We start from the raw sequence: 25305 nt of genomic DNA on the forward strand, positions 1-25305 counted from the left end.
TGGCATTCAGTGATTTTCTCTCCTATTATAAAGGTGATAACCATAGGGAGAGATAATAAATTATGCAGTAAATTCCTGCAGCCAAACTCAGCTCTCACTTCTGCTTCTTTTTATAAAAATAAGACAGTATTCATACTCTAATGTACCATGACCATGAAATTTCTGTTCTTTTAATCTTTGCAAGCTGCATAAATGGGAAAGCGAAATTCTTCCCTAAAATATAGGGTCTGTTTTCTAGGGATACTGAACTTATACTAGCAGAACAGTTAAAGATTTCATGTAGAGTTCCAGCCTCTTTTTGGAGTGGGAGTAGGATGGAAAAAGACAGAAAGCCTGAACTTCACCCAAACACCATGAAGCTACAAAAAAGCACAGAAATACTCAGAGTGACTTAGGTATAAAGCTTCATGAAAATGAGCAGTGACTATGCATTGATAAAATCAATTACTCCTGAAAGAAGTTCCTAAGTGAACCTGTATATATTTTTTCTTTAACTCTCTCTCTGAATGGTGATATCTCTTTAAATATGGCATTGCTATTATTTGTAAACACTGTCCTTCGTTCAAATAGAATTCTATCAATTCCTTTAACATGTGGAAAAACATGTGAATCTACTTTTCTAATTAACCATACCCAAGTCTTTCAGTCTATGAAGACATAATCTGAAGTCCACTTGCCCAAATCGCAGGCAGAACACCAAACAAGGAGAAATAGCTTCAGAAATCTACTCCATTATCCAAAAGGTGACAAATGACAACTAAACTTTTAGGATGCTCATTGCATCACCACTCCTCTACAGCTGGTTCCACGGAAGCATGGAGAGTCCACCAACATACCTGCTACCACCCACAAGGCCACATCCTCCTACCCACCCAGCATGGTAGAGACACAGGGATTGTGACATAAGCAAATACCCTCAGACTGATATATGTAAATACCAGCCTAAGAGCTTCCTGGTAGGGACACCAGCTGTGAAGGCCTCATAACATCCAACTTCTTGCAACTCTCAAGCTGACGGCCTCACGAAGGGGAGGAAGGACTCCTCCATTGGAGAACTGATAGCAGTATTCTGGTAGAGGAGGCATCAAGAGCCCTAGGAGGCCAGCGGTAATCATGTAGGCGCCATGGAAACTGCTATGTGCGTTTGCTGTCCATGTTGTACATGGCAGAGATGTTGTCCGCAGTTATGCTCCTGTCTGTGCTGCAAGTTCATCTTCACCTCAGAGCGGAACTGTACCTGCTTCCCCTGCCCTTACAAAGATGAGCAGAACTGCCAGTTCTGCCACTGCACCTGTTCTGAGAGCCCCAACTGCCATTGGTGTTGCTGCTCTTGGGCCAATGATCCCAACTGCAAGTGCTGCTGCACAGCCAGCAGCAATGTTAAGTGCTACTACTATGAGAGTCACTGCTGCCGCAATACCATCATCACTTTCCACAAGGGCCGCCTCAGGAGCATCCATACCTCGTAAGTGTCAGACACCAGATGTGGGGCCACATTGGCTCATGAAAACTAGGGACCACTTGCCAGCTGTGAAGTCCAAAGGGCAGGCCAGTGCGCCTCTGAGTTCATTTCTTTATCTAAAAGAAGGAGCTAAGAATTTTGTAGCAATTAACTGTATCCTAACTGGTCACTATGTATGTAGACCATGAGTTCCAAATCTAAGCGCCATTAACTATGAAAATCAGCACTGCACTCCTCTGAACCCCAACTCTCTCATCTGTACAAAACAGTAATAGCTAATAGTTAGTACTTAAGCAACTTGCCAGGAACTTCATGCATGACCCCAGCTAACCCCTCACCCTAAGTCCACTGTTTCCATGAGGAAACTGAGCCTTTGAGAAGTAAAGTTGCCCCAGGATCACACAGCTGGAAAGATGCAGTCAGGATTGGAACCTAAAATTTGGGATCTTAACTTTAAAATGCTGTATTGCAAAATGGAGACAATACCCTCCCCCATGATGTTGTAGATATAAGGATTAATGTATGTGCTTTGTAATCTGTGTGTGATATAAAAATATAAACTGCTCTTTCTCTTCCTATGAACTCTTAATACCTGCAACATTTAATGGAAAAGTAAGAATTTCTACAGGGCACTTTTGACCCTGAGGATCATATAAATACCCCATACATCCATGAACTCCTACTACCTTCTTTTTCCCATCCAGAAGTCATAGTACTCAGGGTCTCAATTACGCATTTGGAGTACTAACCCTCCATATTAGGTCCTACATTATCCTCACCTGCTCTACCAAACCAGTCTTTTTATGTCATACATGAGGGGAGTCTGAAGTAATAAGAGCACACTTCTTAGAAGGCGAAAGATGACATCACCATAAGATGACAGGATTAGAAGAGGCAGAAAAATAGAAGGCAGTTTGAAGGCTTTCAAGCCTGGAAAACAATTCTGTAAGCAAAGGTTTGCTGAATTCAGGGGAAAGATATTATTCATCTTGCAATTAAACATTCAGTAGATGCTTAACAAACATAACTCTCCAGCCATGACCCTCTCATAGTGTTTGCATAAATAGGAAATTCAGGCATTCTCGATGCCAGTCTAGAAATCCTAAAGCATGGAAAAAGGTGTCCACACTCCTCTCTTAACTACCTCATTTTCTGTGCAGCAGCAGCTGAACCTCTGAGCCCATTTCAACAGGAAAGGGATAAAATTGGTACTTTAGGAAAATGCCTTAGGATCAGTAGCTCCCCAACATTATTGTGCATTGAAATCACCTGGGGATCTTTTGAAATTACTGATGCCTGATCCCCACCCCCAAAACATTGATTTTATTGGTCTGGGGTACCACCTGAGCATCTGAATTAATTAGAATCAATCCCACGCTTCAGGTGATTCTAATGTGTAGAATGGCCTGCAGGAGGCTAGGAGGGAAGCCAGGAGATTTGACAGGTGATACAGTAAGAATCCAGGTGCAAGAACAGGCCTGATTTTGGGAGAGAGAGGGGGCTGTGTAGAGGAGCAGAGACAGGATATCTCAGCAAGAAGATAAAAGCGCTGGGCTTGATGACTGTTTTGAAATGGAACCAGGCCACTGAATGCCCCTTCCAAGCCTAAGGCTTTTGGAGGGTGGGCAGGGATGCTACCACAAGTGTTAGGAGGTCAGCTCTGGGTGCTTTTCTTCAATTTGGCCTCTCTCCTGGCTTCTGACCCTCTGCCTCCCCTGTTTCTCATCACCACTTTCTGTTCCACACCTTGCTTGTCCTGCCTCACTCTGGTCTCATTCATCCCTCTCCATCTTAGTCTTTTTCTCACTTCCTTTTTCACCTCTAACACAGCTACCTAGGCCATTAATACCTGTCTCTTAGCCCTGAGACCTCTTTCTTGTCCTCCAACACCTCCCTCCCTCCTTCTTCTTTCTTTTCTGTGAAAATGCTAGCTCATGAGCTTCCTAGTAGAGATACCTGCTGTGAAGGCCTCATAACAGTCTCTCTTTATATTATACCTTGATTCTCCAGTCCTTACTTTTTTAGCAAACTAAAGTCCATCCAGGCACTACATGGACAATTGACCTGTACCTCCAGGTGATCCCTTAAGGCCCCATGCAGGAATCTGGGAAAGCAGCAAGGAAATAGAGCTGAGAACATCGAGGCCAGCATGCCTGGAGCTCCCAGATCCCTAAGGGACAAATTTTCCAGGTGCCTTAATCTACACAGGAAGCATTCTCTGTCACCACAGGGCCACTCCATTCCAATATACTTGGGAAGCACCTGTGACTGTCTGGACTCAGACATAGGGAATGTGGAAGACAGGGACACATAAGGAACGCAAGAAGACAAAAGCAGAAAGGAACACAGCCACAATGTCAAGATTAGTATCCAAATACTATTATGCAAACAGAGGAGTTAGCAATAGCGGCAAATTGTGGGCCTATTTACACCTCCATTCCCACAGCTAATTCATTTATTTTTATACACTGCATTTGCTGGTTGTGAGTTCTTAGAACAGGCACTTGAATTTTACAAGTATGCTTTTACTCCATAGTTCTTACTATTAAATATATGAAATGAGCCTCAGGCATTAGACAAATGGAGAGCTTTAACACACACAAATGAAACAGTAGAAGCACATATTTTTCACAGACTTGGCCACCATTTTCCTTTACTGTGATTTCTCTCTACTGCAGACATTAGCTGGCTAGTAGCAATGGGATATAATTATAGTGGCCACATTTACTGAATGCTTACTGTGTACCAGCAGTTAAGCACTTACATGGATTATCTCATTTAGACTTTATAAAAATCTCACAAAGTAGTACTGTGAGCTTTGATTTATAGTTAAGAAAACTGAACATGAGAGGTTTAAAAAAAAATCTCAGAAGGTACAATTGTAAAGTGGTGCATTTTTATCATACATGCTCTGCCTCTAAAGCCCAGATCCATTACCATTACCTATTGGTCTGGTTGGCAGACCACACAGGTTCTAGGCTTGGCTCAGGTACAGACTTGCTCTGTGTTCTATCTATGTACAATAAATAATGTCAATGTCCTCCAGGAAAAAAAAAAAAGCCCTAAGAACACACCTGTAGTTGGACACGATTGTATTTATTGACTCATTGCAACAAGTGAGAACATAAAGCATGGGAAAGTGTAAAGTACCTTGAAAAGTTTTTAAAAACAAAAAACAAAACACACAAAAAATAGTAAAATATAAAAACAAATTAATGTTTTATAGACCCTGGGAAAAAGAATTTTCAGCAAAGTACAAAAATTTAAAGCATTCCTTTCTTTAATTTTGTAATTCTTTACTGTGGAATAGCTCAAAATGTCAGTTCTGTTTTAAGTAACAGAATTGATAACTGAGCAAGGAAACGTAATTTGGATTATAAAATTCTTGCTTTAATAAAAATTCCTTAAACAGTGAAAAAAAAAAAAAAGAAAAGTTATTACAGGATTTGAGCTCATGTTAGATGAGGACACGGGAATAAATCTACCGAATATTTTAATAAATCTTATCTGGAAGGTGGGAAGAACAGAGTGACCCGAAAGCTGCTAAAAAAAAAAAAAAAAAAAAAAAAAAAAAACATGGTTTTTTGGTTTAAAAAAAAAAATCAACCAGGATAGGGGGATGTTGGGTCATTTTTGTGATTTAGACAACGTTCTTGTCTGAGTCCAAACATTATAAAGTGGTCTTGTTTCTGCTTTGATCCAAAGTCACAGAGTGGCCTTGTCTGATACTGTGTTCTTTGATATTACCGACGTCCAGCGGAACATCGAGGCCTAGCTGACGACGCCTGACCAGTCTGATGCTTTTCCCTTGCTTAATAACAGCAAGCAGTTGCAGCACACTGGCTGTGTACCATGGACTGCTCTTAGTCCGTACAAGCATTAAACTCAATTTTAATCTTCTCAAGAAACTGACATGAGTACTAATTTTATAACAAGGAAACAGGCCGAGAGGTTAACTGGCTTACCTGAGGTCATCCCGCTGAAAAATGGTGGAGACAGGTTGAGAACGCAGGCACCTTGGCACTCAGCTCAGGCGTCTCACCAGCACACTAGACTGCCCCTCAGGAACCAAGAGTTCTTTCAGAGGTAGAGAGGCAGAGCAAGTTCTTGAGCCTGCCTCCTGAAACCCTGCCTTTGCTTCTCCTTTCAGCTCCAAGACTGCCCTGCGCATTGGGAGCAGCGATACCCAGCTGGATGAAGTGAAGTCAGTACCAGCCGCAAGCCACCTGGTGAACCACCTCAATTGCCCCATGTGCAGCCGGCTGCGCCTGCACTCATTCATGCTGCCCTGCAACCACAGCCTGTGTGAGAAGTGCCTGCGGCAGCTGCAGAAGCACGCCGAGGTCACCGAGAATTTCTTCATCCTCATCTGCCCAGTGTGCGACCGCTCGCACTGCATGCCCTACAGCAACAAGATGCAGCTGCCGGAGAACTACCTGCGCGGGCGCCTCACCAAGCGCTACATGCAGCAGCACGGCTACCTCAAGTGGCGCTTTGACCGCTCCTCCGGGCCCATCCTCTGCCAGGTCTGCCGCAACAGGCGCATAGCATACAAGCGCTGCATCACCTGCCGCCTCAACCTGTGCAACGACTGCCTCAAGGCCTTCCACTCGGATGTGGCCATGCAAGACCACATCTTTGTGGACACCAGCGCCGAGGAACAGGACGAGAAGATCTGCATCCACCACCCATCCAGCCGCATCATCGAGTACTGCCGCAATGACAACGAATTGCTCTGCACCTTCTGCAAGTTCTCTTTCCACAATGGCCACGACACCATCAGCCTCATCGACGCCTGCTCCGAGAGGGCCGCCTCACTCTTCAGCGCCATCGCCAAGTTCAAAGCAGGTCCTCCCCTTCTCCACTCCTTCAGCCTAACTTCTAGTTCAGGAACACATGGGGAAGATGGCGTGGAGCAATCTGTTAAGTGAGTGCCTTAACAGATTCCACCTAGTGGAGCAATCAAAGCACCAGGAAACACTGTGCTATCCTGCAAGTCACTATTCTGGTGTCTGCTCCTGGCAACCACCACCAGTCACTTAACTTCCTCGTGCCTTGCTTTTCTCACCTATGAAATAGGGGAATAGTAGTGACCCCTCACTGGATTGCTGTGAGGATTAAGTGAGTTACTCTATGTAAAGCATGCAAAAAGTCATATGACAAGTGCATAAAGATTCTATAATCTTGATTATAATCTGCATGTCCTCAGGTCTCATTTTCTCCTTTGGAAAATGAAGACTTTGATCCTATAGTATACTGACATTCTGTGACGTTCTAAGGTGTTCTGTCACTGTTGGATCTCTTTGGTTTTCCTAAATGTGCAGGGGGAAAGAATTAAGTCAGTGCTGATACTTATCTCGATGTTAAATTTCCCTCCATGAATTGTTTCCAAAACTTGCAGATGCCAAAGTAAATAAACTGGCAGCAAATATATAGCAACAGGGACAACTCATAACTAGCCAATGGTATTCTAGTCAACAGCTTATTTTTCCTCTGCATTCTTGTTCATGGTGATTTGGTTGTTTTATATTGTTACATATAATATTGCTTTAAGTGAAATAATATTTCAGCGATGGTTTCAGTGATGGAACCAAGCATAATAATATTTCACAGGATTCAGCAAAGAGCCCATAATTTCTGTTTCAGTGACAAAACCAAGTATAATCATATTTCACAGGATTCAACAAACAGCCCCATAATTTCTGGGTATGTCTCTACCTGGTCAGACATTAGAATCCAAAAGATTCCTTTAGTGCCCTTTGCCCTCAGGAATAGTTCCTTGTATAAAGGCCAACTTAACTCAGGCCTGTGAAGCACATTTTGTCTAATCTCAATAGTGCTACAGTATAGGCATTAAAATGTCCTCCATGGATAAGCCAACTGTGGTTCAAAAAATAATTAGGACAGGCAGCTAATAAGTGGCAGATGCAGTCTATTTGACTCCAGTGTCCACCATTAATTCCACAACATTTATTTGACAATCTACTCTGTGCTAAGCAGTGACCAGAATCTGAAGATGAAGAGATTGAAGGGGAGGAAGGGGGAACCACCACCACCATCCATGGTCTGTTTCATTAAGGAGTGGCCTGCAGTCAGTTACCAAAGTGCAGCAGATCAACCCAGGCCTTTCCCATTGTCAGATCTGTTAGTCTCCAACGTTCAGATAGGCCTATACACTGGGAGGGAGGCAGCTTTTCCTTGAGCTGCACAGAAAGGTCCCATTGGATGTAAAGGTGGGTCCAAAACAGGTTTTGCTAATGACCACATCACCCCTGACCTCTCAGCAGCTTCGGGAATACCTTGATTTTTCTCAATTGCCACATACCTGGAAACCTTGCTTGTCAATTGACATTTATTTAATTTTGGAACCACCACCAGGGAAGACTTCATATTAAAGGAACCCTGCAGGAACCACATATTACCAAGAAAATGGTAGAACTGTTGGTTCCAAAAGGGTTTTCTGAAGGTGGGACTCACTGCCTCCCTAGGCCAGGGCTTGGCTGAATTCTTTGGCCAAGCATGGCGAAGGTGCTGCTCTCTACAGCCTACTGTGCCTTCCATCCCTCTGTAGGGAACCTTGTCCTTAATACATGTGACACTTAGGATAGTTTTCTGAGTCCAAGGCACCTAAAAGTCAGACAACAAAGCTCAATTCAAGGTGGGGGGAAAATGCCTGTCCAAATTCCAAGGAACCCAGCAGTTGGAAAAAGGGATAATAGGTAAATTAGATATTAGCTATAAGTAAATAATTTAACCTTTCATCCTTGATGAAGAAAGAAACAGACACACAACATTTTTTTAACCAGGGTTCAAACTTGTTCGTGAGCACTTGATTCACTTTTCTGGGAGGTACTATAAATTGGCATTCTAAACAGATCTCTGGGTTATTCAAAAGCAAGTGATCCGGGAACACACACTGAGAAACTTGGGAACCTAGAGAGAAGATCCATTTTAGAAACTTTACTAAAAACTGATGTCCCTGTCCCATCCACATAGAGGTGCAGGCTCAGCAAGACGGACTTTTAAAAAACTCCTCATGTGATTCTATGGTGCAGGCAAGGTTGAGAACCACTGAAATAAAGGGAGCTCAAAAGTTTAGGTCCCTGCCACTCAAAGTATGGTTCGAGGACCAGTAGCATTGGCATCACCTGAGAGCTTGTTAGAACTGCAGAATCTCAGGACCCACCCCAGGCCTAGTGCACCAGAATCTGTATCTTTAACATGATCCCAGGAGATTCTCTGGGTTAGATTCTAAACCTCACTGCACACTGCCTCACCTGGCTTCCTGAGCCCTAATACAGGCCCATTGATTCAGAATCTTACCAGATGAGTCCAAGAGAAGTGGTTTTTTTTTAACACTCTCTCAGGTTATTCTGGTACTCACAGAGGGCTGAGAGCCACAGCTGAAGCAATTAAGAACCTAGTTTGGAGCTAGACAAACAGAATTAGGGACAGAGGATACGTAACACTGTGCAGTCACTTAACTTCCCTGGGCCTCAAGCTTTTTCATCTATAAGTGGAAACAATATCTTCCTTGTAAGAAGATATATGTGATATATAATAACATATGGATCTGGTCCATAAAAAGTGTTTAATAAATAGCAACTAGTTTTAAGTCTATTGCCTAAAAAAGAGAGCTTGATTTGACTTCGTTTAAAATCAGCTCTTGCAGAGCTTTCATATTTGTAGAAGTTTGGGATGGGACATTTCTGGCTTCCTCTGTCTTTTTTCTCCTCCTGGAGATGCCTTTTTCCCCTCATCTAAGAAATTTTTATCCTGCTTCTCAGAACTTTGCCCTACATAAGCCTAATTAATCCCTAATACAGCAAGAAATTTCCTATCCAAGTACCTTTAACAGTAGGTAACTATTGAATAGTCAAAGAAAATAATGCACAAAGTAGAATTCTGGCTGCCATATTCACAGTGCATTGGGGAGGGCAAGAAGCACTTCTCAGCACTGAAATCACACCCTGGTAGTTTCCCTTTCAGTCTCACCTGCATCACCTCATCTTTTCTGAGCCACTGTGAGAAAGGAGATGGCAAGAAAACAGTGAGGCTTCAGGGAGTTAGCCAGAGGAGTGACACTGCTGGCATTCACCAATGAGATGTTAGAAGACAGGAAAGAATGGCTTTTACTCAACAAATACGTTTTCTCACCTCTACACACCATAGTCATAGTGGTAATGTGGTCCCTGTTCGCATGATCTGACAGAATTCTAGGGTTTCCCATACTCAAGTGCACACCCTTGTTACAATGACCACCACTCACAGAAGTCTAGCTTCCTATGAACCCAGGATAGTGTTATGAACCAAGTGCAAAAATAGCTAGTCATCCCCACTCCTGAGTAAAATTTGGTGAGGATTATTGCCCATCAATTCACTGAAGAGTTTACCTTCATGAGAAGAATCTTATCTGTAGAAGATTGACATTCTTCTAATGGCCACAGAAGGTCGACATTCTTCAAATTGCTCCTTAATGCCTCAAATCCTTTAAAGCTAACAAAGGTATTCATTTCACCTTTCACATAAAGCTCATTTCACAGACAGAGATGTGCCACATGCTCACCCTGCTATATATAGCATCCTTCAATTATAGTATCTTCAGATTTATTCATAACTTGAGCACAGATGCCCTCTCATAATCACATCCATATCCTTAGTGCCTAAAAGATACATGGCATGTAACAGGACTCCAGTAAATGTTTGTCGAATGACTGAGTGAACTTAAAATCTAAATACCATATGAGGGGCACAAGATAAATTGGTTTTCCTTGAAGTGTGACAGCAGACTCTTTTTTGAAAGGAGTGGGGGAAAGGCAAAGAGAAGTGACATAGCTGAACCACAAGAGAAACAAAGGGGGGAAAGGGCATGTAAGAGAGCCACCTCAATGAAGGGAAGCTTTGCTGATTTCCCACTGTTGTATAGGGCTGGAGGCTTAGCGAATGATGCAAGACAACCTTTAGAAGTAGTCAGCAGAAACTTAGTTCTTCCTCTTACCATTGCAAAAGCTTAGGTTTCCGACAGGGAAAAGCAGGCACCAGTCACTTTGTGACTTCACCTCTTCTCAAGTCCAACTTGCAGACAATTGAAATCTGGTAAAAACCAATACCAAGGCTGGGCTTGAACTTCCAGTCTCAGAAGGGATTACTGTTACAAGATAGAAATATCCCAGGGAAGGATCAGAGGGGGAAGAAGGGGAAGGTGTAGTAAGGAGGCCAAATTCATTTCATAAATCTATTCTAGCCTGTTTCAGCCCAACTACAAGTGCCTTCCCTCCCTCTTCATTCACCTCCTTGGAGCCCAGGGTAATTTGTTCTATCTTGCTACTGGCTTTGACACCTGGGGAGATGAAAATTTTAAAAGTAACTAACTTGGTATTTTTGCAGTCCGATATGAAATTGATAATGACCTAATGGAATTCAACATCTTAAAAAACAGCTTTAAAGCTGACAAGGAGGCAAAGCGAAGAGAGATCAGAACTGGCTTTCTCAAGTTACGCAGCATTCTTCAGGAGAAAGAGAAGGTCATCATGGAGCAGATAGAGAATCTAGAAGTGTCCAGGCAGAAGGAAATTGAAAAATATGTGTATGTTACAACCATGAAAGTGAACGAGATGGATGGTCTGATCGCCTACTCCAAGGAAGCCCTGAAGGAGACTGGCCAGGTGGCATTCCTGCAGTCAGCCAAGATCCTGGTGGACCAGATCGAGGAAGGCATCCAGACCACCTACAGGCCTGACCCACAGCTCCGGCTACATTCAATAAACTACATGCCCTTGGACTTTGTTGAGCTTTCCAGTGCCATCCATGAGCTCTTCCCCACAGGGCCCAAGAAGGTATGCTCCTCAGGGGACTCACTGCCCTCCTCCTACCCCGTGCACTCAGAAACAATGATTGCCAGGAAGGTCACTTTCAGCACCCACAGCCTCGGCAACCAGCAGATATACCAGCGAAGCTCCTCCGTGTTGTCCTTCAGCAACACTGATGAGAAGGCCAAGGTGGGTCTGGAGGCCTGTGGGAGAGCCCAGTCAGCCACCCCCGCCAAACCCACAGATGGCCTCTACACCTACTGGTGCACTGGAGCAGACAGCCAGTCTGTACAGAACAGCAGCAGCTTCCACAACTGGTACTCATTCAACGATGGCTCTGTGAAGACCCCGGGCCCAATTGTTATCTACCAGACTCTGGTGTACCCAAGAGCTGCCAAGGTAAGAAAGGTTCTGGGCCCAGTGGGGAAGGTGGGAGGGTTTGGGGTACAGAGTAGAAGTGAGTAGTCAGGAAAAGTTGCACTTATCCTAGAGATCTGGTCACTCAAATCTGCTCCTCTAGACTCTTTGTGGTCATCCCATTCAAAAGGGATAAGTTCCGGGAATCTTAAGTAACCCAAGATTAGCTTAAACCAAACAGTCAATATATTTAACTTATAGTCGTAAATATATCTGAAAGCCCTACCTCCACTGCAAAGGCAACTTCTCAACTGAAAGAGAACCCAATTTGGGAGCCAAAGTAATTTGAAGACACTACTTGGCAGTGTAATGTTTCCCAAAGGAAAGCCTATAATAGAGACAGCACAGAAATTGGAGTTACAAATGCAGGCTCCATTACCTATCAGCTGTTTCCTCTAAATTGCTACCTTTCCTAAAGCAAATATCCAGACTTTCTATGATTTGGAAAAATTGGGAGGATCATCCCTGATGAAATTTCAACTCTTCTGAGATTCAACCCGCCTTGAAGGCAGAGAGTGAAGAGTGGAGTCTCTCACAGATCTCTATAAGCGCCATTGCCTGGCTTCAAGGGACATGACTTCCCTTTGACCCTCTTGACCTAACATGGACAACATGAACAAATGACCTTTTCTTTAACATACCTTTCAAATCTAGCTGAACCCACATTGAATTGTTTGTAGAACACTTTATTAAGGTTTATGGAGAAAAAAATTAACATGTAATGAAATATTCTATTTCAGTGCCTCTTTCCTCCTCTTGGATTTTTTTCTAGAGTCAGCCCATGGCCTGCTCCCATGTGGCAGAGTTCATCTTTTGTCTCCCATAATCTGAGAACACTCCCAAAGACTTTTAGATCCTTGAGTTCTAAACTAGCAGTTCTCAAACATTGATGGCACCTGGGGATCTTGTTAAAATGCAGATTCTATTTTAATAGGTTTCAGTGGGGCCTGAGATTCAGGTTCTCACAAACTTCCAGGTGCTGCCAATGCTGCTGTCTACAGCCTACACTGTATTATTAAGGATCTAAAAAATGAAGGCCACACACAGACAAAGCTCTACTTTTCCATTCTCCTGACACATCATAATCTATGTTTTGTTGTCTATAACTGACACAAAGAACAACACATACTTTGCAAGATAGAACATTCCATGGGCTATTGACATAATGAAGTGTTTCTGCCCTTCACATAAGCAATGCCCGTAACTGAGCAGCTGAACTACATTTCCAAATGATACTAGATCAGCAAGGCCTATCGTGTATGCTTATTACCTCAGGGATAGCACTGGGTCTCATCTCCTGGCCAACTCAGACCTCTTAAGAAGTTGGTAGGCTCTTGCTATGGAGCCAGAGGATTGGTAGTATCTGCTTTATACCTGGGCATGGAAAACAGTCACCCCATGCCACCTATTAGTCATCCCTGATGAGCTCAAAAAAGGGACCTACGCAAAACAACTCAGTCAAGTCATTTGCTGTCAAAAGAGGACACCTAAACCTATTGCCAGACAGTGATATTTGATTTTAAAATATCATTGATTCATATTTTAGGATAATGGAATGGACTTTATACAGGAATCATAGTGCTTAGCAATGCAGAAGATTAAGTCTATGTTAACATCACTCTCAAATCTTTAGGATTTTAGCATGGAAAATATTCTAAAACTTAATGTTGTAACTTTTCAATATGTATTGTTAATATCCTAGAGATTTTTTAAACTCAATTTTAGTTCTAGGAATCTCTTCCAAGAAAATTCTTAAAAATTCAGACAAATATTTATGCCCAACAGTATTTATTACAGCATTTATTTATTAGGGTATAAAATTAGAAACAACCTAAATGTTCAACCATAGAAGGATTAAATTATTTCAGGAGAAATTTTAAAGATGGTAGTTTACTGAATTTTTAATGATTTAGGAAAACATACAACATAAGTAAAAGAAAATAGAAATCAAAGCAACATAATCCAAGTTATATATATATGTTTGTGTGTGTGTGTGTGTGTGTGTTCTGAAATTGCAAAGAAATAATAATGAATTAACTGAATTGTGAGATTACAAGTGATGTTTATTTTCTTCCCCTCTATTTTTCAGTATTTTTCAAGCAGGAGGACAATTGTCACCTCCATGTTGGCTGACAGTAACAGTCACAAACCTTCTGTTTGTGAAACTCATTACAAGCATCATGCCAGGCCTCATCACACAGCCTTCCAAGACTTGTGCATGGTCTAATTAAAAGTCTTCGGCAGCTACAGGGGATGGGGTCAGCTTTAACTCACCCCACAGATAGTCAACATCACAAATCTTTAACAGAAAGAAAACTGAATGATGTATACTAGTACCACACCAGTATGTTCATTTCTTCCATAGGTTTACTGGACATGTCCAACAGAAGACGTGGACTCTTTTGAGATGGAATTCTATGAAGTCATTACTTCCCCTCCTAACAACATACAAATGGAGCTCTGCGGACAAATTCGGGACATAATGCAGCAGAATGTGGAGCTGCACAACCTGACCCCCAACACAGAATACGTGTTTAAAGTTAGAGCCATCAATGATAATGGTCCTGGGCAATGGAGTGATATCTGCAAGGTATTGTGTACATTATTTCTCAGATTTTTTTTTCTATGATAGGTTCTGGATGAGGCCCTGTTAAGATGATCATGAGATTATAGAACTCACCATGGGACTCTTCCTCTAAGCACAGAACATTTGTTAACTTGAGGCCAAAGAGAGGGCTGCTGGCCTCAACCAGACTTTGCAGATGAAGCCTGAGAATTGTTCTATTTGATTCAAAAACATTTGTTCTAGGCATTGTATAGAGATGTAGAGATTCAGAGGAAAATAAACATAATCCCTGCCTTCAAGGTGCTCAGGGTCTAGTAAAAAAATAATTGTTGTGTGAGAAGGATATGAAATGATTGTGGTATGAGAAAGATAAAAATGAGATGCTATTCTCAGGCAAGGATGGGGTGCCAGATTTAACAAAAAAAAATAGGATACCCAGTTAAATTTGAAATTCTGGCACACAATAATTTTTATAAAATATGTCCAGTGCAATATTTAGGACCTATTTATACTAAAAACAATTGTTCATCTGAAAGTTGAGAAACTGCCACTAAGCAGGTCAGTGTGGGTTCCAAAAAAGAAAGGACAAAATTATTCCTATCTTCTTTGTGATCCAAGACTGATTCTTCTTTATATCTCCAGGGAATACACATTCATGAGTATAATTTTACTGATATTAAAAGGAGAAAGAGAATAAAAACACCAAGACTGCCCAGAGCTGCTATCTTACCATATAACCATAAGGATGTTCTTTGGAATCAGGGTCGAGTATGTCTTAATCAGGAATTCTTTAGAAGAAAAAAAAAAAATCCATTCATTTCAGCTTTTGAAAAGAGAAATTCATGACAAAGATAGAGACCACTCCTAGGATATGCATCTGATCTGATACCCAAGGGAACTAGAGAGTTGTCAGTTTCTCTCCCTCTCTCTCTTTCTCTTCTCTTCCTCTCTCCCTGCTTCCTTCTCTCTCCCTGCTTCCTTCTCTCTCTCACTCTCTCATTCTCTTTGCTTCTCTCTGGATCTGCACCATTTTTGGCTAGCCCTTAGTTTCTGCTCCCTAAAATTCAGCTTGTATATGGTTTTGAATTGTCATGGCCCAACCTCTGTGTGACCTTAAAGCTCCAATGCCCAACAGCATCTGACCAACCATACTCTCTTTGTTTCCTTAGTCAAATGTTTGAGGAAAAGAATCCAAGTGGTTGCTACCTCTAGTAATAAAGGCAAAGCAGGAGTAAGGGTGGTCAGTATACCAATAGCAAATCTCCTAGGGTGGTACTACTCATCCTGGTTGCCAGCCCCCGGGGGGCATGCTCTGCCTCGTAGAGCCCAGCACCCATGGACACACACACACACACACACACAGAGAGAGAGAGAGAGAAGGACATGGGATGGGGAAGTCTGCTAGTCACTCCTCCTGCCAGCCTCCAGCCAATTACACTGCTGCTCAGTTGCCCCAAAGCCCTTCTCATTCTTGATACCCTTCTCTTCAGAGCATGAAATGGGAATGCCCATGGCTGCCCCACATCTGCATGTCTTCTTGACTATGGATTTTTCCTTCCTTCTAATCCCATCTGCCTTTTCAGTTTTTAGGAATTCCTCAAAATTGTCTTGCCCATGAAGGGCACTCAGTGCTGTTGCTAAATACATGTGTATATATATGTATTTATACATATATACATGTACATACACATATATACATATACATACACATATATGATATATGTATATCAATCTATTATTTTCAGATGCCAGGGAAGGAACAGGCAGAGATACCAAAGTATGTAATCAGTCTACCACCTCAGTCCCTCTTGGCTTTTCTTAGGTAGAGGTTTTTGTCGCCCTCTGAAACTATGGACTCCTTGAGAACAAAATTCACATCTAATTCATGGTTCTTTCTCCCACAGTGCTTACCACAGCACTTTGCATATAGCAGGTTCTTAATGGTTATTGAATGACTATATGAGTGAAAGTGTGACCAAATAAATGAACATATAAAGAATGTCTAAATTAAAGAGTGAAGAAATAAATTGATAAATAAAATTAATAATTACAAAGTACCATAAGATGCCTGAAAGCTGTTAAGTGTTTTATATAATCAGTCAAGAAATAGCATTCCCCTTGAAACTGTGTTTATGTGATTAATTTGCCCGCCCTGTAAAAGAAGGAAATGCATTCCAGTCCCTTTCTTTTTTACACAATATCTAAATGAGCAGAGCCCTAATTAATGAGGTTTTCTGAAAGCTTCATTTTTATCTGACTTGAGGAGCTGCAATATAGATTTTTCCTTCAGAAGCAATTCTTCCTCCCTTCTTTGTGATTATATTAGCATTCCAGAGGAAAGACTGGTTTCCTTAACATTTGTCATGATTTGCATAAGTAAAGCCTTCAATACCAAATGAAAATAAGATGTGTGTTTGAATGACATTTATAAAGTTTCATAAAAGTAATGACTTCATTTCTTTCCTATAAAATCAAAATTTTTTTCTTGGCATCAGTTCTATGCAGGTATTCCTGAAAGGTTTCACTTAAAATGTTGTAATGAGGCAGCAGAATCATTTCTTATTCAAAATGTAATATTTCTATCACATGTATTTTTGTTTTAAAAAGTGAAATAACACCTTTTATGTTTTATTTGCATAATCTAGGACTTAGTTTTTAAGAGATGTATTTGGTGTATAATACATGCAGCAAGAAAATTAACTTTAATCATTTTGAAAGTTCCCTTTTGAAAGTCATCTTTATGTCAGATGGGGTATATTCACTATCACTAATCATCCCAACCACTGGGAAAGGAGGGAGTGATTGCTTCCATTTTACAGATAAGAAAAATGAGGCTGTAAGAAGCAAAGTGGCCTCATGGAAGGAAGTAAAGTGTCAGGCCTCATGGAAGGACAAGGTGAGTGGACACCTTGGTCCGCATCCAAGCCCACAGCCCTTTCTTCCCCCGTACCACAGTCAGATGGAACTAAGTCTGGAACAGGGTAGGCTCAGCCCTGGGGACATAGTACTTTACTCTGGGAGAATGATGTCAAAGCCAACAGCAGGGAGGGCTGAACTTTTATTTTTTGAAAGTCAACATTATGCATTGAAAAGAGCATTGTATTTGGTCTTGTGTGCCTGGATTCAAGTCCCAACTCCACTAGCTGCAAGTCCATGAAGATAGGTGTTGGTCTTACACACCCTTCTGTGCCCATTGTCCCTAACTGAAAGCTTCTAACATCAACGAGCCTAACTAGTATTTTTGAAGGGTAGAGAAATGTGTTTTTAGGTAAGTCATGTACGTGTTGACCTCAGTTTCTTCTCCTCTTCCTCTGGTCCTCAATATATCTGTTGACCATCATTTCCATTTCTGAAAACAGTCTCCTTAGTTTGACTCACTGTCCCCCTCTGACTTTATATCTCAGCTGACTTCCCTGAAAGCTTCCCACAACAAATCTAACTGCCCATCTGTGTATTAGTTTCCTATTGTTGTTGTAACAAATTAGTAGTTTAAATAATACAAATTATTTATTTCCATACAATACTGAAGAAGTCCAAATGCGTTTCACTGGGTAAAATCTGTGTCCGCCGTATTGTGTTTCTTCTGGAGGACCTGAGGGAGAATACATTTCCTTGCTTTTTCCAGTTTCTAGAAGCCACCTGCATTCCTTGGCTCATGCCCCTTCCTGAATCTTCAAAGCCAGCAATATTGGGCTGAGTCCTCACACTAGCATCTCTCTGGTTCTCTTCCACCTCCATCTTCTACCTTGAAGGTCCCTTGTGATTGCATTGAGCCCACCTGATAATTCAGGCTAGTCTCCCTACCTGAAGACCAGCTGGGCCGGGTGCAGTGGCTCACACTTGTAATCCTAGCACTTTGGGAGGCCAAGGGAGGAGAATCTCTTGAAGCCAGGAGTTTGAGACCAGACTGGGCAACATGGCAAAATCCTGTCTCTACTAAAAATTTTTAAAAAGTCAGCCGGATATAGTGGTGTGTGCCTGACATCCCAGCTACTCAGGAGGTTGAGGCACGAGACTCGCATAAGTCTGGGAGGCAGAGGTTGCAGTGGGCCAAGATCATGCCACTGCACTCCAGCCTGGGTGACAGAGTGAGACTCCAAGTAAAAAAGTAAAAAAGACCAGCTGACTAGCAACCTTAATCCCTTTTTGTTCTGTGTGTAACGTAACATATTCAAAGATTCTGGGATTGGGACATGGACATCTCTGGGGTTCATTATTCTGTCTACCACAGTGTGTAAAATGGATGTCCTTGGTGTCTCATGTAGCTCAAGAAGTAGTCCTGCCAGCTGCCCTGAGTCTCTGCAGTGCTGCTGTCTTCCTACTCAGCCTGTGTTCCTGCTGAAACCCCAGCCACACAACAGGACTGCCTGTCCATCATGAAATTACCTTCCTGATTTTTCCTCTTCCTGCTGCAGACTCTCAGGCTGAGCCACACACCTTCAAAGATTAGGGTTGGAGGTCATTCAATCTGAATGACCACCAATATTTCACACTCAGAATAACTACCCCAAGCCTACCCGCACAGCCACCCACACACTCATAGTGGCTCTGTGCCCTAAAATGAAACCAAGATGGTTTGCATTCTTTATCTCCTTAGAATTTATGCTTTTCCAAAGAGCTCCTGACCTTTCATGTAAGTAGAACCCTGCTGGTCCTTCCTTTACTTGCCCTGCAGATAGGCTTGAATCCTGGAACAAGTATAATTTAGGATCATGCTGGACCTGATTTCTTTTTAACCTCATGTACAGAGGTCTGAATTAATTATACACCTCAGTTATGGTCCATCGCTAGCACTGATCTATACAAAGACCTATTCTTATTTATATATTCCCTTTTGTGACATTCATTCTGTTTTATGTGTTCTTCCATGATTTGCATTGTTGTTTTCAATGTGTCATTAATTTACACAATTAGCATTGTGTTACATATCTTACTTTGTCTCTTACCTTTTCTTCTTAAATGTTGTGTTTTTATGTTCCATCCATGTTGCTATGGGCATTTTGTCTTTTATTCCTTATAACACGTGATCTTTCAGAATGTGCATTTGTTCACCGCATGTTACCTCTCTATTTCAGGCAGGATGGACACCCAAGTGATCTCCAATAATGCTGTGGTGAACAGCCTTACATATGACACCTCATGGACACGATAGGTTATTGATCAGTTTGCTAAGGCTTCCATAAGAAAATGCCACAGACTGGGTGGCTTAAACAAAAATTAGCTTTTGCACGGTTCTCAAGGCTGGAAGTCCAAGATCAAAATGTTGGCAGGGTTGGTTTCTCCTGAGACCTCTCTCCTTGGTTCACAGATGGTCACCTTCTCACTGTGTTCTCACATAGTCCTTCCTCTGTGCACATGCATTGTGATATCTCTCTGTGTTTAAATTTCCTTTTCTTATAAAAACAACAGTTAGGTTGGATTAGGGTCCACTTTAATGGCCTCATTTTAATTAAATCACCTCTTTAAAGGCCCTATCTCCAAATATAGTCACACTCTAAGTACTGGGGGTTAGGGCTTCAACATATAAATTTGGGGTCAGGTGCAATTCACCCCATATTAGATACATATTATGAGTGAAATTTCTAGGCTATTAACATGTGGATACTTAATTTGACCACATCCATGTACACTTCCATAAGGAGTAGATTAGAGCTACTATACCCTGGGCCCCACCTACATTTAGCAAGATCCAACTTTCTATTATTTTGCTAGCCCAATAGGTATAAAATGATATGTCCTTATTATTTTAAATTTCATTTTATATTTTTGTTAGTTTTCAGGATTTCCTTTCTGTAAAGGACCTGTTGATATCCTTCGCCCAATTTTCTATTGCATTTTTCTTTTTCTAGGTGATTTATAGGATGTCCTTATATATTCTAGGTAGTGGTTTTAGACATTGCTATTATCTTCTCTTCTGACATTTGCCTATCAGCTTTGTTCATAGTGTACTTCATAAAATAGCAGAAATATTTAATTTTGATATAATCAAAATCATCAATTATTTTTTCCTTATGGCTTAACCTTTTGCAGTTTTATTTAAAAAGTCCTTTCTTAGGATTAGATCACAAAGATAACCTTCTATATATTCTTTTATTAAATTTACAGTTTCACCTTTCAAATTTAGCTATTTAATCCGTCCAGACTCTGCCTTCGTATGTATCAAATGTATGTACGTACTCTGCCTATGTAGTCCTAGGTAGGGATGTTCTTTTTCACCATGTAGTGAACCAGTTTTCCCAATACCATCTACCAAGCAATGTGTATTCTTTATATTTATACAATGGCAATGCCACTTTTATATTCAGTTTTGATATATTTAGGGATATGTCTCTGAGCACTATTACATGCCATGGGTCTATATTCCTGCTCTTATATCAATACCATACTTGCTTTATTATTTTTGAACCTCAGCTTTCTGCCATGTCTATATGAACTGCTAAGGTAAGTATGCACATTACCCTTCTTTCTTTTTTAGAAATTATTTAGCTAGTCATAGAAATATATTTCTTCATATACATTTTGGAGTAACTTGAATTCTTAGAAAACATTCAGATAGAATTTATTCAGAAGGCATTGTGTTTCTAAATTAATTTGGAAACAAATGGTGTTTTTATAATATGTTTGAACATTTACTCAAACCATAGTCTATGTTCTTTACTGGGGTATTTATGTTTTCCTACATAGGTACATGTATTCCTGGTTAAACTAGATTGTTTAGAGATCTAACATGCAGCATGAGGACTACAATTAATAATATTGTATTGATAGAAAATGTGTTAGGATTTTAGGTGCTCTTTTCACACACACACAAAAAGGTAACTATGTGAGATGATGGGCATGCTAATTTGCTTGCCTGTAGTAATTATTTTATTTTGTATACATATGTCAAAACATCATGTTGTATACCATAAATAAATAAGCCAAATAGTTTACAAACTGTTGATATTATGAATGTTATTTTATTATATTTTCTAATAGATTACCAGTTTAGAATAAAGACTGTTTCTGTTTGTAGGATAATCTTGATTCCAGCAGTCTTAAAAACTCTCTTACTATTCTGAGACCCAATCTACTATTTCTGCTTTTTTTCCAGGCATATGATCCTATCTCCTATAAAGAATGATGGTTTTATCCGTTTACTTACAATTCTTGCAACTCTATTTCTTTTTCTTTCCTTATGATTTTGGCCAGAACCTTGAGTCATACATAAAATTGTGGCAGTGTTAGTAGATATCCTTGTCTTATTCCTGACATTAACGTTTCTCCATTGAGTTATTTTTATTTTATTTGTATGGTATATAATCCTTATTAAGTTAAGGAAAATTACTTCTACTTCTAGGTTTCTGAGAAATAGGTACTTATTAAGTTTTTTGCATTATTTGAGGTAATTACATGATTTTTCTCCTTCAGGCCATTATTCATGAAGTGAATTACATTGATTGATTTTTCTGATACTAAATTCCACTTCCATTCATGGAATAAATCCTGTGTGTTCATGATGTATTACTTTTTATTACAGTTGACTTCGGTTAGCTCATATTTTATTTTGGATTATTACATCTATAATTATAAGGGAATTAGACTCAATTTTTGCTTATATTGTTTTTATCTGGTTCTGGAATCAATATTTCACAAGCTTCAAAAAAAGAGCTGGGAAGCTTTTGCTCTTCTATTTTCTAGAATAACTCTTTCTTAAGAGTTTGGTAGAATTCATCTGAAAAGCAGTATGAGCCTGGGGCATTTGGGGCAGGGAAGAGATGTCAACTATCATTTCAATTTCTTTAATATTCCAAGTTTTGTTTTTCTGTTTCTTCTGTCCTCCTTTCTACCCAATTCCTTTGTTCATAGACACACCTCAATCCTCACTGCTCCAGTCACATATCACATACATTTGAAGATTCTGACTCTACTTTAAAGCAAAATCTCAATCTCCTATTTATGAGTTAATTCCTAGCCCCTCATAACACCGTTCCATCTTCCTCATGCCCTCTGATAACTCTGTGTGTATCTTAGACATTATTTATACTACTTTTATCAGGATTATCTATATGCATTATTTCCATTTCTATTCAGCAATGGATAATCTAATATCATGTATATAATATGACCTTTGCCTTGCATGCAGCCCTGTTTTCTCTAAAACCAAAAATTTTGTAAAAGTAGACAGCATACTGCTAATAAGGGTCTGGCTTCTTTGTTTTTGCCCTTTCCCTTTATATACAAATATAGAAGGTTAAAAGCTTTGTATATAGGGACTTGTGCCCTGTATAAACATTCCTCTTCACTATCCAAACCTCACCCCCATTCTATCTCAAGTCCTCATTCACCTCAGTAGAACCCATTGATCCAGTGGACTGTCTCATCCCTGGGTCTCGACCTCACTCCATAAATGTTTGGGGGGAAGGAATAGGAATGCTGACAGGCCAGACTAGTGAAGAAACCCAGTATCTTCAAGGTAAGACATGGAGGGCAACATCTAAGCTAACTTGGTGAGATTTCTAGGGGGGTTCTTCTTACCCCTCGTGCCCAGTACAGCCTTTCTTTTTCAGGTAGCACTGACCATTCACTGTGATTAAAGATAGTATGAAGTGTTTCCGCTAGCATCAAAGGAAAACAATTGGCAGATTTATTCACTGTTCATCTACTTCTCTAAGAATCTTCTCTTTTCCATAACTAGTGTTGGGACCACAGAGATGAAATACTGTCATTTCCCCCACACCCCAGTCAAGGTGCTCATGGTCTGGTAAGAAAGTCAGACACATTAGCTGAAACTTAACAACTGATAAGAGCTGTGACAGAACCAAGTTCTAATGACTGAGGAAGGATACAGGGGATCCTCTATGGTGAAGCTCACCTGCGGTCCAGCCCCCTCACTGTCATCAGCACTCAGTCACATGAGCTACCCTAAAAGGAAGTAGGATCTGACCTATGGAATCACAATCCCAGCACACTGTAGCTGTGGGGCTTTGGGAAAGCTGCCTGGTCCTTCTGAGCCTCAGCTTCTTCGTCTATAAAGTGGTGCCAACAGCACTGGCCTCATGTGGTTGTTGTGAGGAGTTAATGAAATGATGTGTGTAGTGTCTGGCATGCAGAAGGGCCCAGGCTACTGGGAGCTGCTGTCTATTGGGTGCCATGACTCTTTGCTTCTGATTGCAGGTGGTAACACCAGATGGACATGGGAAGAACCGAGCTAAGTGGGGCCTGCTGAAGAATATCCAGTCTGCCCTCCAGAAGCACTTCTGAGCCCCTTCAGAGCAGGAAGCAACCTCAGACTCATCACAAAGTAGACATATATACACACACATATGTATGTATTATTTTTCTCACCACATTCTTCAAGGAGGTTGTAGACAAATGTTTCCGTGACCTCTCAGCTTTCCAACAGTAATCTTGTAAGAGCTAATAAAAGGAAATACCTGACATGGCTTGCTGTTTGTTCAGTGACAGCTATTCGTTATGATGGCAGTAATAAGCAAGACAGTCAGTAAGTCTGTATGTTTCCATCTGCTCAGGTCTAGTCCTAGGCTCAGAATTCTGTGGTGTTTTGTAGGAGCACCACCCAGCTTCTGGATGGTAAAAAGAGCACTGTATTTTGCAGTCAGGACCCCCTAGGTGTGCATTCTAACGCAGGCCTAACTAGCTTTGAGTGTTTGGGCAAGTTGCTGATTGCCGCGGAATTCATTGCCTCACCAGGTAGTCTATTTTAAGTAGCCAACATTAAAATGTTTTTCCTAATTATTGAACCTGATTTTGCCTTTTCACAACTTTCAGCCCATGGTCTGAGGTCTACTCTAAGTCATAAAGAGTGAGAGCCCTCCCTCTTCTCCTTCTGGACATAGCAAAGGAAGAACGGCAGAATGCCTGGTTAGAGGATCCGCTATGTTCATCTGAAACAAGGCATGGAAGAATGACAAAATCATGTATCAGCTCCAACCTCGCTGAACTGAACTTGGCCTTTCAGACAATATGAAGTCCCTAGAAATTCTTGTCATACAAGGCCCTATCTGCCAGAAATGATCCTCTACTGAACCCCGTGCCATTTCTTCCCAGAAAGCACCACCTGTCTTTCAAGACTCAGCTCAACCACTTTCCCCAGTGATCCTCCAAATGAGGATGACACCTTTCTCCCCTGGGTCCCCACTAAGCACAAGGCCCTCCTGTCCCACCCCTATTCCCCATAGAGACACCCATTCCAGCCCTATGATACTTAGGAGCCCTTATTTGTCCTGAGTCTTAGAGCAGAGATGGTGTCTCATTCATCTTCTATCCTCAGTGCTTGGGACAGTGAGGCACACATTACATGTTCGTATCAGGAAGGACACACCACAGCTGAAAGGCCGACACATAGAATGACTCGCCTCTGAATATCCCCAGGTGCCAGTTTGCACATGAAGGTTTACACACAGAACTGGGACTGCCCGTGGAAAGGACCAGGCAGTAACTGGTCTCCATTTCCTCTAATGCCATCCTTTTAAGGAGCTGTGCAACGGGCAGATGTGGTCAGCCCATCTAGCTTCACCAGTAAGACTTCAGCTCTGCAACCCTTTATTTTTCATCACTGAAAGAAAAGGGCTCTTCCACAAAGAGATCCATAGTGAGGATCTTCTGATAATGTGAGAAAATGAAGTCAAGCAGATTCCTGCTCCACCCCCAGCAGTATTAAAACAAGGCATACCCCAGGGAGCTTCATTATGATCCTATTACTGTAAATGATGGCTGGAATCCACCATCAGATTTGGTATTACCATATAATCATTTCTATAAAAGGCTTCAAAATCATTATTAGCACAGAGAACGAATTAAATGACACGCCAGCAGGGATTTTACTACTAACGAACTAAAATGAAATTCAACTAAAAAAAAATAGAACTCTATGAATATTACATTGCAGTGATCACACCTACTCATGGTGCCAACAAGAACTAGGCTAGAATTAAATAAACCACAGCACCCTGATCTTCTGTCTCTAGAAAACATCGAAACTTGCATTCAGTGACCAAGACAGCTAGCTAGATTCTTTAAGAAGCCCACTTAACCAGTAGCTGACCCAT

The 25305-nt window shown here is 41.1% G+C and overlaps 1 protein-coding gene across 2 annotated transcripts; it reads left to right on the forward strand.

Annotated features, from left to right (window-relative positions):
- The first annotated feature begins 933 nt into the window (after positions 1–933).
- TRIM42 (tripartite motif containing 42) lies at positions 934–23674 on the forward strand. 2 transcript variants are annotated; one of them, XR_002726360.1, is made up of 6 exons: positions 940–1465; positions 5613–6310; positions 10850–11670; positions 14054–14278; positions 19330–19406; positions 22932–22950. XR_002726360.1 is itself a non-coding variant. In XM_023192124.2 (5 exons), exons 1-5 carry the CDS (start codon positions 1125–1127, stop codon positions 23495–23497), a joined length of 2172 nt encoding a protein of 723 aa, XP_023047892.1. In that variant the 5' UTR covers positions 934–1124; the 3' UTR covers positions 23498–23674. The 2 variants fall into 2 exon arrangements, 1 of the variants encoding a protein (XP_023047892.1); XM_023192124.2 differs by lacking the exons at positions 19330–19406; positions 22932–22950 and adding an exon at positions 23411–23674 and having other exon boundaries at positions 934–1465.
- Positions 23675–25305: the final 1631 nt, after the last annotated feature.

This window comes from Piliocolobus tephrosceles, chromosome 2 (genome assembly GCF_002776525.5).
Source record: "Piliocolobus tephrosceles isolate RC106 chromosome 2, ASM277652v3, whole genome shotgun sequence".
Taxonomy (NCBI): Eukaryota; Metazoa; Chordata; class Mammalia; order Primates; family Cercopithecidae; genus Piliocolobus; species Piliocolobus tephrosceles.

Coding starts and splice junctions, on each gene's coding strand:
- TRIM42 (XM_023192124.2), top strand. CDS start 1,125: ATGGAAACTGCTATGTGCGTTTGCTGTCCATGTTGTACATGGCAGAGA. Junction 11,671..14,053: donor TGTACCCAAGAGCTGCCAAG/GTAAGAAAGGTT, acceptor TTTCTTCCATAG/GTTTACTGGACATGTCCAAC. Junction 14,279..23,410: donor AATGGAGTGATATCTGCAAG/GTATTGTGTACA, acceptor TTCTGATTGCAG/GTGGTAACACCAGATGGACA.